Raw genomic sequence first — 16,188 nt, forward strand, 5'->3', positions numbered from 1 at the left:
TGAAGGACTCAGAGGAGCGGCGAGTGGTTGTCGTATGGTGAGAACTACAAGTGAAGTTTTGTCTCTCCACTTTCCAGCAGTCGGCAGCTCCGCCCCAGACGTTCTCCATGCCAGTCACAGTCCAGGCGTCCAATCAAAGCACACTGCAGTTCAGTAACCCTGGCAACGCACTGGTAACTACCTCCTATGTAACATCATCGTCGCTCACGGATACCCACCTCCTGTCACCACAGCAACCGGCTCTCCAGAGAAATACGGTGTCTCCTGGGTTGCCACAACGACCAGCCAGTGCAGGTGAGCGAGTGATACTCTGCCTAGTGTGTCAAGACTGAAGTCGTCAGTAGACTTTTATAAATACCAGCAGAAACAGACAGAAAACCATCAAGCAGCCTCGTCCTCTTAGTCAGAGATAATTCTGTCATGAAGAAAAACAATTTCTCAAGTTGTTGTTTTGGCTGCAGCCTCAATCTGCGTTTTTTTTCTCCTCCCACACTTTGTGCTCTTCCTCATGTTTACCTCCTTAAGGATAACATAATGTCATATCTATTGTTATCAGTTGTTGTTCTCTCATTATCCTGCTGTGAATATTGTATGTAGTTCCTGATTACATGTAAAGAGCTGATTAGTTCCTCAGGGAGTGGTGCACATTCCTCTGCTCTGGACTAATCTGCAGTGTGTGACATTTGCTGCACTCCCCCTCCAACTTCTTAAAGTGTTTCACTTCTGTATAACTTTTAAATTATTCATAGCTCCATCAACCAAATATAGGTATACTATGCAGTATTTCCCTAAAAAAAAAAAAACAATGTATAGACTCATACAAAAGTTATCCCTCATAGCTTATAACCTTGAAGTGTGTGGCAGTGTATTGGCCCTTCTCCAGTACAGAGGGAGGTGATAAAGCACCTGAAGCTTTTTGGTCACTGCCATAAACATCAGAAAAAGTAGAAAGATCATTTTTGCTCTTAAGCCTTTTGGCGTTATTGTGGATCCCACTGCTTTTCATGTCAAGGTCCACCCTACTGTGCTGTGAAGGTCTCGCAGTTTTTGATTTTATTATAAATTAGTCTTTTCAAAGCTGGAACTTGTTACATGCCAGTACAACTCCAATACGTTGATGCTCGTAGTGTTGTTTTGGTTCTTGATTCACATCCTTTTACCCTTTTTCAATAGGTGCTCTTCTTGGAGGTGACCTGAATAATTCAAATGGAGGATGCCCAAGTCCAGTCCGTGAGTACTTTACTGTCCTGTATCTGTTCAAATCATGAGTTCCCTTGGTGTCTGGTCTGTATTGGAGTATTTATCCCAAATCCTTCTCAAGGTTCTTTCTTTCCTCTCCTCCTCTGCACCATCTGTGATTAGAGGGATCAGGGGATGCCGCCAGTAACATTCACAGGCATGCATGGGATTCCCAGTAGCTTTAAAGATCACTTTTTAACATTAGGACACGTTAAAGCCTATTTATTGTTTTTGGTTCTTTGTTTTAAATGTTTGCACAAGAAAATGTTGTATACCTTATTTTCATCTGATATTTAAAATAAAATGAAAGGAATCCTTTGGCTGCCTAATCAGGTTTACTATGTGAGGAGATACTGATATTTTAGTGTGAGGAATAAATTTGTCTTCATGTCTTATAATCAGCGACACAAAAATCATCTTTTAGCTGCTGTTAGATGAGATTTTTACTCTGATAAGGTGACATTTGCTTTTATTAACGGCTTCATTCTGTTGTCGTTGACATGTCTTTAAATTAGAGCGTCTCAGAATAGAAGAGTCGTTTGAAAAAGAACGCTGCTGAGGATTATTTTAACACAACTTTTGAGTGCACACAGTGTTCGTACCCCGCTGTCTGCATTCACCTGTTTGATTTTCCTATTGATTTCTGTCCATGCGCACCTCTTTCTCCCCGCAGCTAATGGATACACCAGTGCCAGGGCCTCCCCAGGCCTCCTCACCGTTTCCAACGGCAACAGTCTGGGGAAAGTAGTTCCGGCCAAGTCTCCACCCCCACCTCCCAGCCCCCAGATGGTCAGCAGCCGCAAGCCAGACCTCCGAGTCATCACCTCACAGGGCGGAAAGAGCCTCATGCAGATGGTGAGCCTAACCAAGCCGAACTTGTGTCGTCTGGGTCCTTTTAGTTAACATTGTGAACCTTGTACAAAGAAAAGTGTCACTTTCTACCTCTGTTGACACACCTGGGATAATAAAAAGTAAGGATCTTACAAACAATAAGGAAACCAAGACACCTGAATTCCTAAAGATTTGTTAAAGAACACAAGAAGGGAATAAAATTTATTTTCATTTTCTCAGAAAAGCAAATCTTCACTGGCCAATGAATGAGGTGGAAACCCATGTGAAAACATTGGGAACTGATATATTTATATTGTGTAGTAACAATTTATATTGCGTATATAAAAGATAAACAGTCCGTGAGCGGCTGTTTGCCATCATTTTTATGTTTTTAGTAAAGACCCGAGAGCAGAGACTTGTGTTCTTGTTGAACATCTTATTATTTACTCTGGCAAAGTTGGTTAAGTCTCGGATGAGTCAGCCGACTCCCACTGACATACTGAGGAGATTTCTCATAGTCTTTTTAACTAAACATGTACCCACCTTAAGTTATAGCTTTATCTTCTGGCCGTGACAAATGTGGGCCAGTTAATAGCTGTTCAGGAGCTTTTTGATCATATCACACAATCTTGCCCACTACAAACTCACATTTTAATGAGCTCTATAAACCTGCAATATTTCTACAGTATATATTTTAGCTTTACGGCCAACAGCTTTTGTGTTTTGATTTAGTCTAAAGTCTAGTCTTGTCAGGGTCAACCCAAAGTGCTTTCCAGTCTAGCCAGAGAGGGTTGGAGCTGCCTCAATACAGGTATACATGATTAAAGACATAAAAAGGACATTAAAGGTGATATGTAATACAATGAAACTGGGAAGGCAAGACTAAAAGTGGTAGGCATGACATTGCTTAACAATAAGGTTGCCCGATTGCCCGGGACAGGTAAAAATCCATGTCAGACTAGTCAGTCTATCAGCACACTTGCCTGATCAGGCAAGTGATTAAAAAAAGAATCAAACACACCACTTATTCCATAGCTGATGATGGAAGTACTCCGTTCTCATCTCTGTTGAGAGTTGTACATGCGCAGTACTGATCAGGTACCAGCGAGAAAATGGGGGTGGATACAGGCATAGTTTATGAGCTGAAGTGAGCATTTCAGTTGTCTTGGTAACAGAGTTTACCTGAGTGGCATTAGAGGATGTGGGTTAAACTCAGCCTAAACTATGTATTGCACAATTTGCATATTTGAGAGTTAGGTTGATAAAATGTTTTGATAACTGCTAAAAAATAAAACCATTTGTGCAGGGGCAAGTAAAAAGTGAGTGCGGGCAACTAGTTTTCTGACACTAACATTGAACCCTGTAAGTCTCAGAATGGAAACCTCAAACAACTTGATAAAATCAAAGTTTAAAAAAAGGAAATTAGGAGAAACAGAAGAATCAACAACTGATAAAGAAGGCAGTAAATAATAAGTTCAGATGCTGTACTCGACCTGCCCAGCTCTGAATGGCAGACAGACACAGTTAGTGACCAGCAGGTGACCATAGAGAAGTATTTAGGGGCTAAAAAGAGAGATATTTCACCAGGAGTTGGCAGAGGTCAAAACAGAGCGTATAGGAAAGCAGATATTGGGCTGAGAAACAGAAAAAAAACTCCTGAATGCTCCATGAATGCTAACGATGCTCCATGTTCGCTAGCTGTATAACTAGGCATCTCTTTGCTAATTTTATTTATTGTTTATTCAGCAGGGATAATGCACAATATATGTACTGTACCAAACACAGCTAAAAGCTAAGTTTCATCTGTAGTCCCTGGGCAGAGGCCAGTAGTGATGCACAATTACTGTGGTGAATCAAAACCTTACACTTACCCTATTGTTCATGTTTGTTTTCAATTAAGATTGACGTTAGAAAACTGTGAAGAAGGATCTTGTGATATGATCAAAAGCTGCCGCACAGATACCAAGTTAACCTTGTGGTTAGATTTTTATGTCAGCTATTTAATTTGTGCTGTCCTCATGTGACTGGAGGCAGAGTGATGGCACCTTCTGTAATTTCAGGTCCCACACATTTACTGTAACGATTATTATACTCCGATTTATTTCATAGGTTACTTAAATTAATCTGCTATTTTTTGTGTAGTTTTTAAATTGCTTTATTTACTATTAGGCACAAATATGAATCAGAGTTGTAACTCTTTCTGTTACCACCCTTTGCAGACAGAGGATGAGCTGGAATTGGTAAATGAGGTGATTTCCCCTGCGTCAGTCACACGCATGAGTCGATGGCTATCGACTGTCCGCACATTATTAGCATGGTTACAATACTGTAGAAGAATTTGTCATTGTTTTGGTCTTGCTCCACTGACATTTCTTGGGATGGTCTTCAGCCTGTCGTTCCCACCTGACTGCATGTGGTTCAGGGCTCATGGTTGTGTTGTTAGGATCATGATCTTCACAGTGATAATCTAGAAAAATAGACCTTCATAGTTATCAGTGCTTCAGCAGAGTTTTCTTTGAGTGAGTCAGGTTTTTTTTTTTACCTCAGGCCCATTTACTTCATCATGTGATACCACTTAAAGGGATAGTTCGGATTTTTCAAAGTGGGGTTGTATGAGGTACTTAGCCATAGTCAGTGTATTAGATACAGTAGATAGCGACTGGGACACCCCCAGTTTGGAGTACAGCCACAGAAGATAAGCAATGTACTGCTATGAACGAGGGCAGCAGCAAAAAGTATTTTAAAAAGTATATCTGCTGTCTCGATTGGTTAGTTTGTTTGTGTTGTTGTGCAACTTTGGTGAGTTAAAGGGTGAGTTCAGATTCACCAGTCACACAATAACACAAACAGACTTGCTGATTGAGGCAGCAGTAGGCCAGCAGCTTCTGTGTTCTGTAAGGTGAAGTCACTGTGTCTGTCTGTGGCTTTGAAGAGAGCGATACAACATCTTCAGTTCACTGTTGGCAAGGTAAATTTGTAAAATAATCTAAATTAGCGTACACTTGAAGTGATACTGATTTTTTTTTTAGGTGGCTAAAATACATTTTGCTGCTGCACTTGTCCACAACAGTACATTGCTTCAATGGCGTTACTCCTTCCTGCCTCTCCAAACTGGGGGCATGCTGACCGTCATCTGCTATATGTAATACACCGGCTATGGATGAGTACCTTATACAACCCCACTTCAAAAAATATGAACCATCCCTCCAAAGCATGGGTGTCTCTTCACTTGGCATTGTGGTGCAAAGTGGCGCGGAGCATGTTCCCCGTTCACTGACACTCATTTTCACCTCCCACCAAATTGTCAATTAGAGATGTTTAAGAACTAACTGGCATTACATTAAAGGCATTTCCCTCAAATGTTTTTCCTCCATCACGACTTTATGTGTAGCTCCAAAGAAACAAAACTTAAAGTGTTTAATATTTCAAGATTGTGTGCCTCCTAGTCTTTTGTCAAGTTTTATTATTAAATCAAGTGATAGGTGTTGAAACCAGTGGTTGGTTATTCAGTTAGTAGATCAAGAGAAACATAAATGGCAAGTATTTTGATAACTGATTAATAGAATCACTAATATTCATGCAAAAATGGCAAATATTTTTCTGATTTCAGCCTCTCAGATGTGAGGATTTGGTGCTTAACTCTCTCATTTAAGAAAGTAAACTAAATATCTTTCAGTTTTGGACTGTGGGTTGGACAAAACAAGCAATGTCAACATGTCACCTCGGCTTTTTAGAAATTATAACAGCATTTTTCACTATTTTGATACATTTTGTCTGATACATTTTGTAGAAGGTTTATCGATTAATCCCTAAAATAATGGAACAACTAATCAGTAATGACAAGAACTGTTAATCGGAGCCCTACATATGATGCCTGTCCTAAAATAAAGAAATAAATGTATTGTGATGTGCACGATAATTCAGTTTTATAAATGTATGTACAAGGGCTTATTATCCTGTGAAATCACATTTTTAGCTGAATTTACTCAGAGAGAGAGATGATGGCCGCTGCTTTCTGCTGCTGGTGCTGTTTGTCAGTCACCCTCCTTTTACAATTCCACTCAAAGTTGACAGGCAAGAATCTCATTTTCCAGAGGATAGTGATTCATTTTCATCACTCTCACCCTGCTGCCCCTCCTCACTTCTTCACAAAGGCAGTTAATTGAATCTGGCCCCTCTCTGTGGTCTATCTCCCCTCTCTCTTTCTGTAAATTCAGCCAGTGTTTCCTCTCAGGACAATCTGCATTCACAAGGTCTCACAATTCAGAAGAGTAATTTCAGACCAGAATTATTGCATCTTTGGCTTTTTGTATGCAAGGGGCTCTTATTTTTTTTCTCTTACAAAGGGACCTTAGTTTGCTTTTATCAGTGTTATAATTCATCTTACCCAGACTCTGGAGTGTTGTGCTACTTCAGAGATTTGTGTCTTTCAGTGCAGGTACAGTACATGGTAATGAAAGCCTCATGGTAGCAGTTTCACAGATTTAGCAGCATGTCTGATGCAACTGTTTTGAGAAACACTGGATATTTTGTCATCTAAGTGACTGACTTAATGTGCAAACGCCGAGGAGACAGCAGGTTTGTACTCTGTTCTCGGAAAATGAGTGATTGAGACATAAACAACATGGTTAACAGAAGTGCACCCAAGCATCGCACTGTAAGGCCTGTAGTGACATCCACTGGAGAAACATGAGAGAGCTGCACACTCAAGTAAATGTCAAACAACAGCTGGGTCACAATAGTCAAAGATAACTTCCAGTGCTTGTGTTAATCTACATGGATGATTTGACAGATTTACTTTATGTATTAAGACTCTGTAAATTTATTATGAAATGTTTTAGATTTAAAAAAGTTGTATATAAAATGCAGAGTGTACAGTTTCTACAGTATAGTAGACTGTATTGTAGCTGAAATTAGTCATGAATTGATTTGTCCTTCTTCCGAAAATTAATTAAAAAAAAAGAAAAGTATGATGTAATTTTATGATTCTAGCTCCTTAAATGTGAATATTTGTTGTATTTTTCTTGTTCTACAAAAAATAAACTGAAAATCTGCAAGTTGTGGACTATTGGTCGGAGAAAAAGAGGAATTTGAAAACGTCAAATTAAGTTTCGGGACCTTGTAACAGGCTTTCTACCATTTTCTGACATGTTATAGATCAAGCGATTACTTGATTAATCACAAAAATAATGGGTTAATGCGGTGGTGTCGGTTTATGAGTCTTAAGAAATCATAAATCATTTTAGAAAGAGTAGATGTTTACCACAAGCTGGTTCAGCTCTGTTAAATTTGACAATATGTTGAAAGAGCATGGCAAGCTAATCGCTAACACAGCTGGTTAAAAAGTTAAACAGCTAATGCTATGAGATGACTATTGTGAACTAACTCAGGCTGTCTGACAGAACAGAGCCAACTATTTTTTCTTGTCTTAAAGAATAAAGAACTTTTGCCCTAGTTTTTGTTGTCAGCATCCTTTTTTTTGTTAATGTAAACGACACAATTTAGTCATTTAGTTGATTATGAACTGCAGTATCTCTGGTTAGTGTCTGTCTCTCTGTCCCCTAATTTCCTGTCATCTGTCAGTGTTTAAAAACAGATCCTTAAAAAACACCCTGGTACATAATTATATCTGATGGTTGAATAAATTGCCTTTAATGTAATACGCTCAAAATAAGGAAACTGTTTTTGATGCATGACATCAAGAACCTCCTGATAGTAAATCCACTTTACTTTGAGATTTACTCAGTTTACATCATTATGAATCCAGCCATATGCACATCGTCATTCCCAGCATGTCAGAATCTACACCATCGAGATAAGTCTTTCAGCTTGAGGCCACGTGAGAAAAAGTTGTTTCTGCTGTGACTAACATGTTGGTGTCTTCTTCTGGCAGAATGCTCAGCGGCTGGCAGCAGGAGCCCAGGTGGCACAAACCCTCACCACACCGGTGGTCTCTGTGGCCACACCGAGCCTCCTGGCACAGGGGCTGCCCTTCTCTGCCATGCCAACAGCATACAACACAGGTGAACTGAACACACAGCAGTGAAAATATACACACTGAATCAAAGAAGTGGACCTCTGGGTCTGAAAGGTAAAGCCAAAGCCAAAGTGCCTTAAACCTGCATTCTTTCTAATGGTCAGCAGGGGGCAATCCACTGGTTGCAAAAAATAAATCTGATTACAAGAAGAATGAGTTTATAGTCTCAATTGCTAGTTTCAAGTCTTCTTCAGTAGACTCTGATGTTGATTTGTAATTCACAGTCCCATTTTGAGTAAAATAAACAAGACTGGTCAAGACCACAACTGCAGGGATATCACTTAATTGCCTGTGTGTCAAATAAAGATGGTTAAGTTAATTTTAGCTCTGTTGGGGCGTCGGTGGCTTAGTGGTAGAGCAGGCGCCCCATGTACAAGGCTGTTGCTGCAGTGGCCCGGGTTCGAGTCCGGCCTGTGGCCCTTTGCTGCATGTCATTCCCCCTCTCTCTCCCCCCTTTCACACTTGACTGTTCTGTCCATTAAAGGCAAAAAATGCCCAAAAAAAAAATAAAACATTTTAGCTCTGTTTGCTCATAGTAAACAAGACATTTCTAACGGTTAACACAGCAGGCAATTCAGTTGTTTTTCTCAAGTCAGATCTTTAAGACAGACTGTCCACACTGTTATTTGAAAGACATGAGATCAAATTTGTTACCAGACATCACCAACCTTGCTGTTGTAACGACGTAGGCGTCAGTAACTACGTAGCAAGGCTGGTGATGCAGTTTTCCAATGTGGAAGCATCAGTCAAAAGGGGTCCATCATTTCGCCCTCCAAACAATTAATTTTTGTCTTTCCATGAACTGTTTTCCCTCATGTTGTCCTCTTTAGCGCTGTGCTAATAGCAGCATGGATCTACTCAGCTGTTCTGTCACTCTGGATTTGACATTGTCATTGTGTGTTGTGTTCAAACACACTTTGAATCCGTAGAAATCTTACTGGAATCACATTTCAAGTCACCTTCAAATATGGTTTGGATCAGATTTGCCAAAATGTCCTTTTTGCTGTCCAAACTTCCTAAAATCAATATAGATAGAATCTGGATATGCCAAAAAAACCTGAATTTGGCTAGCAGTCTGAACAAGGCCTCCAACACACAAATTAATTGAGAGTATGGCAATAAAAGGAATCTTCCTTTGTTTTCTGTGGGTGATTTTATGGGAATGTGGATCTTTCTGATCAATTTGAGGAGTGTGTATGTTCCAAATTTTATCATAGTTTGTCATGCAATGTAGGAACCGCGCTGGTCTGGTCTTGGTCATGACTTGATGACTTCATGACTTCAAATTCTTGGTTTTGATTCGGTCTCGCCCTCCCTTGGTCTTACTCTTGACTCAATCTCAACCCCTCAGAGTCTTGGTCTCATCTTGGTCTTGATACACTCTTTCTTGGTCATTTCTTGTTCTTGGTTTAGATGGTCTTCACTTCAACGCTACTTTAGGGCATGGCTACCTTGTGATTGACAAGTTGCTGACATGGTGACTCGTCACTAGTGTCGGTGGGTTCTAGGCCAGATCCAGCCCACGCTCACCCACAGCACCACCCCTCTCATCCAAATATGGTCGCTTCTAGCTCAAAAAAACAAAAAAAAAAAACAAGATAGCGATGGCCAAAAACCAAAGTTGAGGTGTTAAAACGGTACTCCACAAATCAATGGATGACATTCTGTGTAGATGCGGTATGCAGGGATTTCCTAGAAATGAGACGCAAAGACAAATCACAAGAATCAAGTAAAGGGAGCGTGATTTGAGGAAATCCACTTCTTTAGTCCAGTCTATTGAAAATATCATTTTTAGTTTTATCTCCATGGTTTGGTAAAGATAATATATTCAATTCAACTGAATTTTATTTATAAAGCCCAGTATCACAAATCACAATGTGCATTGGAGGGCTTTACAACATACGACATCTGTCCTTGGACCCTCACAGCAGATAAGGAAAAAGCCCCCCCCAAAAAACCTTTAATGCAGCAACTGTATCCAAAATTTTGAAAATGTGAGCCTTATTATGTGACTGTTTTGTCCTTCACTCTCTCAGAGTACCAGCTGACCAGTGCAGACATCACTGCTTTACACGCTCTGGCTTCACCTGGCGGCTTGTTGCCAACGAGTGTGTCCACATGGCAACAGCAGCAGGCTGTTTCCCAGCAGCAGCAGCAGCAACAACAACAGCAGCAACAACAGCAAGCACAGCAACAACAACAGCAGCAGCAACAACTTAATCTCGCATCACTCAGCAACTTGGTGTAAGTCTCCTCTTCAGTTTCTCATCAGCGCTGCGTCTTTGTTTTAAATCTGGTTTCCTAAAAGCTCCTCCATCACTCACATCTAGTGTCAGGGATGATGAATATGTTGATGATGATGTTAAAGACAGCAGCTGACATATTTGTGGTGTACAAGCTCTCAGTTTACTGATAACCCTCCTAACACTGAAATACTTTACTACTGACCTTTCCAGTCAGCTTGCATGATATCCATACCATGACCTTTATATGCAAGCAATTCACATTCCTCTTAGTGAATTGGTGTCTCACCAGCATCTCACCATCTCAGCCTCCTCATAACATCTATCTGAATATCTTGTTCACCACCTTAAATAGAAACATGAGTAACATCTGTAACTGCAGAACTAATTTTTAGAAACTTGGCATCTTTTATCAATGAGTTCCCCTCAGTGATTCTCCATTACGACGTGTTTTTCACCCTGGCAACTAGGGCTACATGATACCAGGAAAATATGTTATAACATGGTTAAATATTGCGATAATTACCATTTTGTACCGTTAAAATAGGAGAAATAGCTTGTTTAATTAAAAAAATGAAAGGAAGCTCTTTCAACATTCTTTTATGAACAAGCTGAACACTGAACAGAGTGCAAAAATAATTATGATTACAATTTAAAGTGCAATTTTCAACTAACGCAAAAAAAAACAAAACCTAAATGCAATTATGCAGTTTTCCATGATGTTTATCTCGAAAGTTGACATCACGATTAAGATTAAAACAATTTTAAAAACAATGAATTGTGCAGCCCTACTGGTAAACTAGAAGTGGTACTTATAAATGGCTTTTATCTGACCTATGAAACATTAGTATCATTAATTAAGCCATTATTTTCTTTCTTATTTACATATAAACTGAAGCTCGTCGATATAATTTTAATCAATATTTAAATGCACACATGTATCCTAACAACTAACAAATGAGCACATTTTAACTTTAGCAATTTATTCTTCCTGATTTTCCTGCTGAAGTATTTACATGCACTAAACATTTAAAATAGATATATTGAAGTAAAGAACAGCAGCATAAACCTCAGTTTATCTCAGTACCTCAGTATCTCAGTGTAATTTATGTTAACATGCTTTCACTGAACCTCTGCACTGATGCATCAGATAAACACTCTAAAGCATCAGTTATTACTTGGAACAGTCCAGATCTGCAGTGGGAAGCTGCCCTAACGCTGTGAGGGGAAGGACTCACCTCCCATTCACATATTTGGGTGATGCTTAAATGTTTGAAACATTTCCACAGATAAAGCGACTTCAGCTTAACAATGTCGGGGTACTGCTTGACACAAATCGTCCATTTAGCTTGACTAGCCCGGCTATCGGGGCAAAGCTGACTAGCATGGTACAGATGATCGATAGGAACTAGTGCACTGCCCAACTTTCCTGGGAAAACTTGGGTTCCAGTTTCTGTGACATGTGTGCGACTACTAGATATACCACTATTTTGACTGTTTAGGTCACAGGGCATACTGAACGTGTGTTGCATACCAAACCTAACATACTGCACTTAAGGGATGAATACGTGTGCTGTTACTCCGTGAGCGACTGGATTTTCTGTAAAAATTAAGTGTATGACCCTGCTGTCCTATTCCTCTCAGGCAGCATTATAAAATACATACTCAATAATTTTAGGTAATAAAAAGTCCCAGTTATAAATGGGGGACTTGCTGGCAAAGTTTTGCCAGGTGATTGAACAAACAACTTTGTTAACTCTTAACATTAAACATAGTTTCAGTATCCTGATTCGTATGGATCTTCATAATCAGGAGAAAGACTTGCACACTTGTGTGTTGTGTTGCTGTCCCACTACTGTTAACACAACTTTGTTCCAAGAAATTAATGGTGATATTCATAACTTAAAAATTAACTGTAACTTTGAGAGGTGAAAGATTCTGCCAGTGGTGTAAAAATAATTTCTCATGACTTAAATGTAATTTGCTGTGTAGATGCGGTATGCAGGGATTTCCTAGAAATGAGACGCAAAGACAAATCACAAGAATCAAGTAAAGGGAGCGTGATTTGAGGAAATTCTTAATGAAGCAGAGTTTTTTTTTAGAACATCCTTGGCAGACATTTTTCCCTTTTTCTCCTTTTACATAAGATTTTATATCACGAGTTAATAAAGAAGACGACTGAGAAGCCTCATAATCAGATTAAAGGACTTGTTGAGTGCAGCTGTGTGACGAGAGCTGCAGGGTCTTCAGTTGTGTCTTTGGTAGCATGAACACCAGATCCTTGAAGTGTGTTCTCTCCTCTTGTCCACAGCATGTGGGGCGTGGACAAACAGAGCAGCGAGCTGTCTAGCCAGGTGTCCAGTCTGGCTGCCAATCTGAGGTGAACAGCCACTACTAGTATGTGCGTGTGTGAAGTGTCATGACCTTGTCTGTAGGGGGGGTCTGTAGTCCATTTTGCATTTGAAGGGCTTTTGTCTAAAACAAAACTACATGCAGTAAATGTTGCCTTAAGGGCAGCCTTACAACTGGCCTTAAACTTAAACTGTCTGAACTTTAAAAATATGATGGTCGTTGTTAATTTCTCTGACTATTAGGAAATATTCCGATTTTTTTAAGATAGCAGAGCGCTCAGACTATATTAAACAAAAATATTTGGATTTAATAAAAGGTGATAGACAATGGACATTGACTTTGCTTATTAAAGTCCACTGCATGTGTATTTGCTTTAAGTCTACATTTACATACATATATCTGGAGTAACTAGGCTGCCAGCTATGTAAGGTTTTCATTTCCCCCTTTGATTTAAAACAAAAATGTTGTCTAACTCCATGGGCGAGGCGAGTGACCCAATAATCAAGGCTGACTAAAAAAGTTCCTGTTAAGCTGAATAAAAACTAGATGTAAAGATGAATCCGTGGTATTGATACAAAACAGTAAAGAGGCGTATGCTGAGTTATGTCGTTTGTAGTTTTACCCTTCAACAACTTCATCCCCCACTATGTAAATGCATCAGCAAACTGCCCGGCTCTCAGGTCGTCCATCCCTGCGAGCACACAAGCCAAATTATGGAGGTAACTTCGATGTTCCCGGAGCTTCACTTGGCTTGTCTATAGCCGCAAGAGGCATCACTTAGTTTTGTTTTTGTTGGCTAAGTTTTGTATCAAGTCTCAAACTGAGTAATTTTGGGCTGCTCTGATAAAGGTAATATAATTATTACACATCCTTGTCAGTAATGGCCACGGCCAGAGGGATTATTTTTTGTCCATCTCCTTCTCGTGAACGCGATATCTCAAGAACACCTTGAGGGATTTTCTTCAAATTTGGCACAAATGTCCACTTGGACTCAAGGGTAAACTGCTTAGATTTTGGTGGCCAGAGATTCACAGGTCAAGGTCACTGTGACCTGGTCCATCTCATTCTAGTGAACGTGATATCTCGAAAATATTTTGAGGAAATATCTTTAAATTTGGCACAAACATCCACTTCAACACAAATATGAACTGATAAGAATTTGGTGGTCAAAGGTCAAGGTCACTGTGACCTCACAAAACATGTTTTTGGCCACAACTCAGTAATTGATCTGCTAATTATGACTACGTTTTATTCAAATTCATTGTCTGGACAGACATGGATTTAAATATTTTAATATAAACTTTGTGTATAATAACAGGTGTAAATTAACTTTTTAAATGTTAGATATTTTTTCATATTTTAGTTCCAAAGTCTGAATAGGTGTACTTGCATTGTTATGCTATTAGCATTATATCAGTTGCATAAAATGGTCTCAATATGGCATTAATATCTTTTATCAAAATTATTTCTGCAACAAAATATCAGCCAACACAAGTAGTTATCATGACAGGCCTGTGCGAGAGTAAAAGCCCGACACTCCGTATCATGAATTGCTGCAAATGCCAAATGCACACAAAAGGCAAAAAATTAATTGTGCTCCCTCTCGTACACATTAATGTTTTGTCTTTTTTAGCATTTGCAACCTTGGGGATACATAACTGGACAAGATTTAATGTTTTTGCATTTACTCTTGTATACAATTTTGTCCTTAAGGGCCACAGTACGCACCCTGTAGAAAGTCAAAGTTTCAAAAAGCATCACTGTCCTGATAAACACATTTATTCTTGTGTTTGTAGGTACAGATTTTTATGTCTGGATTTTTGGGTGCTAGAACAAAAATTCTGCAGATTAGGGTCTATTGTGTTTCTGATGCTAAGACATTATTGACATTATTGCTGTTGTTGAAGAAACTTTGCTCGCAATAATGTTTCACACTTTTCTCCACACATGCCTTCTAACCCACCTCTTCCCCTTGGTTTGGGCTCCAACATTTTGTTTTCTCCCTACAGTGTTGGCTCTCCGTCCAACCTGCTCTTGGGTAGAGATGAGTGGTTGGGCCGGTACTGTATCACACTTCCTTTTTCCTGTGTGTCTGTGCGCTTTTGGCTGGCTCCCCCCTAAGCATGCCTGGTGCTGTCTGCAGTCAAACAGGAAAGAGATGTAGTTCCGGTTTCCACCATGTTCTCTAACCCGAGATTTGTCATCTGTAGTTTCTCCACATCATAGCTGTCTCACTGCGAACCACCCTGTCACACAAATCATTTCATGCTTCCTGGGCTGTTGTGTTGATCTTTTTGGGAGCAGTGGAGGGGTTACTTCTGCTTTGAAGCCTCAGAATTGATTATTGAATAATCGAATGTGGCTTTTCCCTGTTGGTGCTGTGCCTTGTAATGTTGGTTTTTGTCTTGATGCAAGTGACCTTCCAGTTTCTCATATGCCGTTTGCCAAGTCTCTAATCATTGAATGTTCTGTTTTCTCGCCTTTCCTCTTTGTTCTGTCCCTTATCTTCCATTGTCTTCCTCTCTCTATCCTCTCTGACCCTGTTCTCAGGCCTGTGACTCATATACCTCAAGGCGCCATGCTGACTGTCAACACAAACTCCAGTGTGAGCATCAAGTCAGAGCCCGTCTCGCCAGGCCGGGATCGCAGCACCCCATGCCCTCCATCTTCCACCACGCCGTCCTCAACCTCAGGGGGAGCCATCCTGACTGCACCGCCACAGTACCCCGGCTCCCTGCTGTGCCTAGAGCCCCCGACCGGCCGCTCGCCCGCAGACAGCGTCAGCAGCAACGGCAGCTCCTTTGAAGGCAGTGATCGCGATGATGCCGCTGCAGCTGGTGGCGGAGGCACAAGTGGAGGCGGTGGCGGTGGTGGGGGCAATGCAGCTGGTGCTACGGGAAGCGTTGGCACCGGCAGCCGCCCTGACTTCAGTCCCTCGGCTGAGCTCCTCAGGGCGTCGAACGAACCAGAGCAGGAGGGAGGAAACATCAAGCGCATGAGATTGGACACCTGGGTCACATAGAGTCATCTGCCACACCTCTCTGCACCCACAGTGAAGTTTTGGTGACCCACAACATACACCCACACTCATTCTTAAACCCCCCACTGCCCTGACCCCACTGCCATGTGACACTATCATCACACATCTGCCTCTGTCCAAAATTATACAACTCAGCTGCGTCACCCAGACTTATGAGGCTTTGCCAAAAAAAAAAAAAAAAAAATCGAAATAAACATCCTTTGGGGATCACACTCTGAGTGAGGAGAGGATGACTCAGCTGGATATTTTGTCCGATAAATAGAGGGACAGTAGATTTTTAAAGCCTTCTTGCTTGAATGGACTCCCATATAGTAATTTCTTTTGGTAGAAATGAGGTGTTGAACCTTTTCGCAATCTGACAAAACCATAAAAACATTTAGATGGTTTCACCGTCATGTATTTACATCGAGCTCTGCTACATTGTTCACGATGTTATTGGTGGCTTG

At 40.4% G+C, this 16,188-nt stretch overlaps 1 protein-coding gene across 10 annotated transcripts in view; it reads left to right on the forward strand.

The window, feature by feature from the left end:
- The window catches only part of LOC117264154 (myocyte-specific enhancer factor 2D homolog), a 31,772-nt gene extending 16,037 nt beyond the window's left edge, over window positions 1–15,735 (forward strand). Inside the window, exons 5-13 of one of the 10 annotated variants that reach the window (XM_033637989.2) lie at window positions 78–294; window positions 1,174–1,230; window positions 1,913–2,094; window positions 4,290–4,319; window positions 7,964–8,093; window positions 10,144–10,351; window positions 12,662–12,730; window positions 14,712–14,762; window positions 15,253–15,735. In XM_033637989.2, the coding sequence (XP_033493880.1) occupies window positions 78–294; window positions 1,174–1,230; window positions 1,913–2,094; window positions 4,290–4,319; window positions 7,964–8,093; window positions 10,144–10,351; window positions 12,662–12,730; window positions 14,712–14,762; window positions 15,253–15,724 (1,416 nt within the window). In that variant the 3' untranslated portion in view covers window positions 15,725–15,735. The remainder of the gene's footprint in view (window positions 1–77; window positions 295–1,173; window positions 1,231–1,912; window positions 2,095–4,289; window positions 4,320–7,963; window positions 8,094–10,143; window positions 10,352–12,661; window positions 12,731–14,711; window positions 14,763–15,252) is intronic. The other 9 variants (XM_033637990.2, XM_033637994.2, XM_033637993.2 and 6 more) reach the window with 9 other exon arrangements.
- The last annotated feature ends 453 nt before the right edge of the window (window positions 15,736–16,188 follow it).

This window comes from Epinephelus lanceolatus, chromosome 16 (assembly GCF_041903045.1).
Source record: "Epinephelus lanceolatus isolate andai-2023 chromosome 16, ASM4190304v1, whole genome shotgun sequence".
Taxonomy (NCBI): Eukaryota; Metazoa; Chordata; class Actinopteri; order Perciformes; family Serranidae; genus Epinephelus; species Epinephelus lanceolatus.